The 5,548-nt window shown below is 51.6% G+C and overlaps 1 protein-coding gene across 1 annotated transcript; it reads right to left on the bottom strand.

Annotated features, from left to right (window-relative positions):
- Window positions 1-100: 100 nt before the first annotated feature.
- On the bottom strand, window positions 101-5,026 carry CCL14 (chemokine (C-C motif) ligand 14). The gene is made up of 3 exons (XM_010861515.1): window positions 4,759-5,026; window positions 1,194-1,308; window positions 101-716 (listed from the first exon to the last, which is right to left on the bottom strand). Exons 1-3 carry the CDS (start codon window positions 4,841-4,843, stop codon window positions 632-634), a joined length of 285 nt encoding a protein of 94 aa, XP_010859817.1. The 5' UTR covers window positions 4,844-5,026; the 3' UTR covers window positions 101-631.
- Window positions 5,027-5,548: the final 522 nt, after the last annotated feature.

Raw genomic sequence — 5,548 nt, forward strand, 5'->3', positions numbered from 1 at the left:
GCGAAGAATTGGATAAAATTTGTCCATCAATCATTCCTATCTTAGCCAGCAGGGGACAAAGGCCTTGGGACCACCACAGAAAAAGACTATGGAACTTAACTGTTACAGAGAGGCCTTTATGAAGATTTAGCTGCAAAATCAAGCTTTCCTTGTGAAGCTTAAATAAATGAATGCACATAGACTGCTTTAGCAGAGTGCTTGGACTATGGAGGTGCTACAAAAATAGTATCTGTTTTTATTGTGGTCATTACTGTCTCAAGGTAGCCTTTATACAGCGTGTCTTCCTCACTTCCTGTTCAGTTTCTCTCTACCTCCATGGCAGACCTGACCCTTTTTTTTTTTTTTGCACCAGGCTCTGGCCAAACTTCTGCAGAGTGAAGCATGAGGCTGAGGGTGGCACCCTGAGCTGCCCTGCCAGAGCAGGCATGGCTGGGCTCACCAGTGTCCTCAATTCCGCAGCGAGCGGGGAAATTTAGTAGAAATGCATGAGGGTAGGGAAGGGCCTGACTGGTCTTTAATTCAAGTCAGGGCATCTCCCAGGAGGCGGCTGGGGCTGAGCTGGGAGGAGGGGAGTGGGGTTCAACCCCCTCTCTTTAAATCCCGAGCTGTGTCCTTCTCCATTACTTCTGGGTCACTCCTCCAGTTCCTTGATATAGTCCTGGACCCAGCCATCACGGGGGTTGGCACAGATGTAATGGCCCTTCTTGGTGATGAAGCTGTGGAACAAGAGGGGAGAAGGATGACCAACCAAGGCTCCGGGAGCCAGGAAGCGAGAGCCAGTCCTTCCTTCTTCACAGATTCCTCATTCCACCCAGACCGGTTCCCCTTCCTTAGTTAGAGGCAGCCCAGGGCCAGTGTATTTTCGGAGATACACCCTCCAGCCCCTCAGGGCTGCTTAGACCCGTCCAGTCTCTGTGCCCAACCCAGGAGGTGTCCCTTGCCTCTCCTTCCTCTCCCCACCACATCCTCATCCATGGGCCCAGCTTCCTCCTGGACCCAGCAGGGCCCCCCTGACGGCCCCTGAGCCCCAAGTCTGCTTCTCCCTACCCCACCCCATGCTGCTTCTCTCTGTGGACACGCCTGAGAGCACTTTGGGGAGCACCCATCCTGCGTTCTCCCCCCTGCCCTTCCCCACCGTGCTCCCAGCCCTACGGGCCCCCCATCCCCCAGGGTGGTGTGTGGGTTTCACCTACACGATTCCAGGCTTGGGGCATTGGCTGCTGGTCTCATAATAGCTTGAAACGCGCTGCCGGGGGACTGGCCGGCTCACGTAGGTGAGGCAGCACTCGGCGGGGTGGTAAGGTCCTCCTGAGGAGAAAGAGGGGAGCAAGCTGAGATCAGGGTGCTCGTTAAAGATGCAGGGTGCTGACTGCCTCTGGAACCCTAGGGGGTGCAGGAGGAAAGGAAGGAGAGCACCCCAGAATTCAGAGAGAGGGCTGTAGAAAAAGCTCAGTCCCCTGGCCTCCCTCTCAGGCTAATCCCCGGGCTCCTTTTTCTCTCCTCCTTCATCACTGATCACCCTGCCTCCCTTTCTCTCACCCCTGTGGAGTCCTTTACCAAAGTCACCTCATGGACTGTAGCCCGCCAGACTCCCCTGTCCAAGGAATCCTCCAGGCCAGAATACTGGAGTGGGTTTCCCATTCCCTTCTCCACGGGATCTTCCCTGACCCAGGGATCAAACCCAGGTCTCCTGCATCGCAGGCAGATTCTTTACCATCTGAGCCACCAGGGAAGCTATGTTGTCATGAGCCCCCCTGCTCTAAACCGGGCAGCTCCCTGACCCCACATTGACAAAAATACCCATCCTATAGCATCCTAACCAACCACCTAACACCACCCTTCTAGCAAGAAGTTTCTTTGTCTTGAGGCTATAAAAATTGGCTACCAGCCCACAAAAGGCACTGTCCCTGTCTTGAGCCAGCCCACTGGCCTAACAGCATCTCCTGCTCTAGTAAACTCTCTTCTCCTCTCATTCTGCCTCATGTCTCGAAATTCTTTTCCAACCTGCGCATAGACCACGACAATTGCCGCCTCACCCCCAAAGGACTGGCTGATGACTTTGAACTCTGGATGGAAGCGCAGCAAAGTCCAGATCTCAGCGAGCACACAACCCTGGGGAGAAGGGATATTAGGGGGGAAAAGTCCCAATAGGATTGGGGATGCAGATCCTGTCCCTCCCAGTGCCCCCATCCTGCCTGATCCCCACTGAACCCACGCCCTGCCAAGAGGGCAGAATGCCCACACCAAGACCCACGGACAATGACCAGGGAGCTAGGACTACCAGATCTAACCCCATCCAGCCTCTGTTGGCTTTGCACCATCACCCCCATGTCTGCTCATCTGTGAACAAGGCGGTTAACTGCCTTGGCGGCTGACTGCATTTTACACACAGCTTCCTGGAGGCGCAGAGGCACTTGGGAGCTGAGTTACGGGTATAAGACCCCATCTGCCGTTTTTTCCGTTTTACATTTTGGGCCTCCTGTGTAAGATTTTGCTGGAAGAAAAATTTTCCTGATCTAAAACACTTAAAAAAAAATCACTGTATTTTTCAGTTATTTTTTGATTCCAAAATTTCATGGCTCTTGTAGGAGGTGCCCTTGGTGACAACAAAGTCACACCAAGATTGAATTACAGGGGCAGCAGGGGAGGGGTTTCAGATCAAGGGCCTTGCAGTTAGGGGGTGCAGTGATTGGGGCCGTCACGTTATGTGACCAACCTGGACAGAAATATGGGTGTGCACAGCGATGGCCTCGGCATCACCGAGGTGCTTGGGTGGCAAGGGAAGGGCTGGTCGTCTTATGCAGCGCCATCTCCAGCAGCACTCTCACCCCCTGAAGAGTGGAGTAAGGGACCCCCTGGTCCCTGAGAACCACTGTCACTGCATCCTCTGAGCTGCCCAGTGACTCCTCAGATAAGCAAAGCAAACTGTCCCCATTCCACCCAGTCTAGTCTAGCTCCATTTCAACAGCCTTCTATGTTTCCCTTCAGTTTCTAAAAAGGAAACGAGGTAAAATTGCAGAGTGACGAATAGCTTGGGTTGCCTGTAAAGGCAGCTCTTCCGAAGAAACAAGCTGAAAAATGGTGGCCTAGGAGCTCCCCCATCCCAACTGTTCCTTTCCCCCAAGTACATACCCAAGTGATGCTGCACTCATGGGGTAGGGAGACCCTGGAAGCAGCCTGGATCCAAATCTCAGGGGGTAAAGGGACAAAGTGACCTTGAGGGTCCCGAACACGTCTTCCCAGTCTCCTGGGGGATAACGAGCCCAAATGGGATGGGCCTGTCTTTAGTTTAATGGCAAAGAGAGAGGAATGGAGGGAGTGAAGAGATAACCTGGCCTCACTGCATGGTGTTGGCAGGGAGGGGACTGGTCCTGGGCAATGTGAGGATGAAACCAGTTTAAGAGGACATCAGACACAGTGGAATACTACTCAACCGTAAAAAGAATGAAATATTGCCATTTGCAGCCACCTGGTTGGACTTGGAGGGCATTATGCTAAGTGATTCCCTGATAGTTCGGTTGGTAAAGAATCCGCCTGCAATGCAGGAGACCCCGGTTCGATTCCTGGGCCTGGAAGATCCGCTGGAGAAGGGATAGGCTACCCACTCCAGTATTCTTGGGCTTCCCTTGTGGCTCAGCTGGTAAAGAATCTGCCCGCAATGCGGGAGAATTGGGTTTGATCCCTGGATTGGGAAGATCCCCTGTAGAAGGGAAAGCCTACCCATTCTGGCCTGGAGAATTCCACAGACTATATCCATGGGGTTGCAAAGAGTAGGACAGGACTGAGTGACTTTCACAGCAACAGAGCCTGCTAAGTGAAATAAGTCAGACAGAGAAAAATAAACACAGTATCATATCCTTATACGCAGAATCTAAAAAACACAACAAACAAATGAATAGAACAGAAAAGAAAAGATTCACAGATATACAGAACAATAGTGTTTACCAGTAGGGAGAAGGAAGGGGGGAGGGGCAAAGTTGGGCTAGGGGATTAAGAGGTACAAACAATTAAGTGTAAAATAAGCTACAAGGATACATTATACAACACAGGGAATACAGTCAATATTTTATAACTATAAATTGAATATGATCTTTAAAAATTATGAATCACTATATTAGACACCTTAGGTAATATAACCTTGTGTATGCATGCGTGCTAAGTTACTTCAGTCGTGTCCGACTCTTTGTGACCCTATGGACTGCAGCCCACTAGACTCCTCTGTCCATGGGATTTCCCAGGCAAGAGTACTGGAGTGGGTTGCTGTATCCTCTTCCAGGGGATCTTCCCCACCCAGGGATCCAACCCAAGTCTCTTGCGTCTCCTGCACCGGCCGTGGGGTTCTTTACCACTGGCGCCATCTGGGAAGTCTATACAACCCTGTATAGCAACTGTGTCGTTGTTATTTAGTCGCTAAATAGTATCTGACACTTTGCGACCCCTGGATTGTAACCGGCCACCCCTGGATTGTAACCGGCCAGGTTCCTCTGTCCGTGGGATTCTCCAGGTAAGAACACTGGAGTGGGTTGCTGTATCTTCCTCTAGGGGGTCTCCCCAATTCAGGGATTAAACCCGCATCTCCTGCTTGGCAGGAGGATTCTTTACCACTGAGCCACCTGGGGAGCCCACAGCAACTACACTTCAGTAATAAAGAAAAGAAGACACTAGACCCCCTTCTGGAGCCCCTTTCTCTTCGCATCCCAGCACCCCGGCTCCTGCTTGCTATCCCACAGGGACCAGGTTGGAAGGTGTTGTACTCACTTGAAGACAATCCATTCTTGGACCCAAGGGCCACAGTGATGCTGAGGAGGAGGAGGAAGGAGACGGCTGCCATGGAGACCTTCATCCTCCCGTGGAGGAGCAGCTGCAGGAGGAGAGGCAGCTTGGTAGGGGCTTCAGAGGCTTCCTGGGCTTCGGAAGTTTTGAGAAATGTTCACCTAGACAAAATTTTTTTTTTTTTTTTCCAGTAAGGGAACTAGGATTTCAAAGGGAAGTAGGAAGCAGTAGATCCCTCAGCGATTTCACATCCTGCACATGTGTTGAGGGTGGAGTGAAGGAAGCCTGGAGAGCCAAGATTTCAGAGAGGAAATTGACCTCCACCCTAGTGGGAATATATTTAACCCTTTTCTATTGCCAGATTTTAGATATGATATTTTATTTTTTATCCCATGCTCAGTCGCACAGTCGTATCTGACTCTTTGTGAGCCCATGGACTGTAGCCCACCAGGCTCTTCTGTCCATGGGTTTCTCCAGGCCAGAATACTGGAGTGGGTTGCCATGTCCTACTCCAGGGGCTCTTCCTGACCCAGGGATCGAACCCATGTCTCCTGCATCTCCTGCATTGGCAGGTGGATTCTTTACCACTGAGCAACTTGGGAAGCCCTGTTTAACCCTCTGACGTACGCCTTTCCTTAGTCATAGAAAGACCACGAGCCCCATGGGGAGGGAAGACTGGCTCAGCCTTAGTTCAAGATCTCAAGGCTGGGATGTGTCCCGTACTTAGTTCTGGTACCAGGCCCCAGAGCAAGGCTGTATGGGGGCCAGAGGTCAG

Source organism: Bison bison, unplaced genomic scaffold (genome assembly GCF_000754665.1).
Source record: "Bison bison bison isolate TAMUID 2011002044 unplaced genomic scaffold, Bison_UMD1.0 scf7180017864472, whole genome shotgun sequence".
Classification (NCBI taxonomy): Eukaryota; Metazoa; Chordata; class Mammalia; order Artiodactyla; family Bovidae; genus Bison; species Bison bison.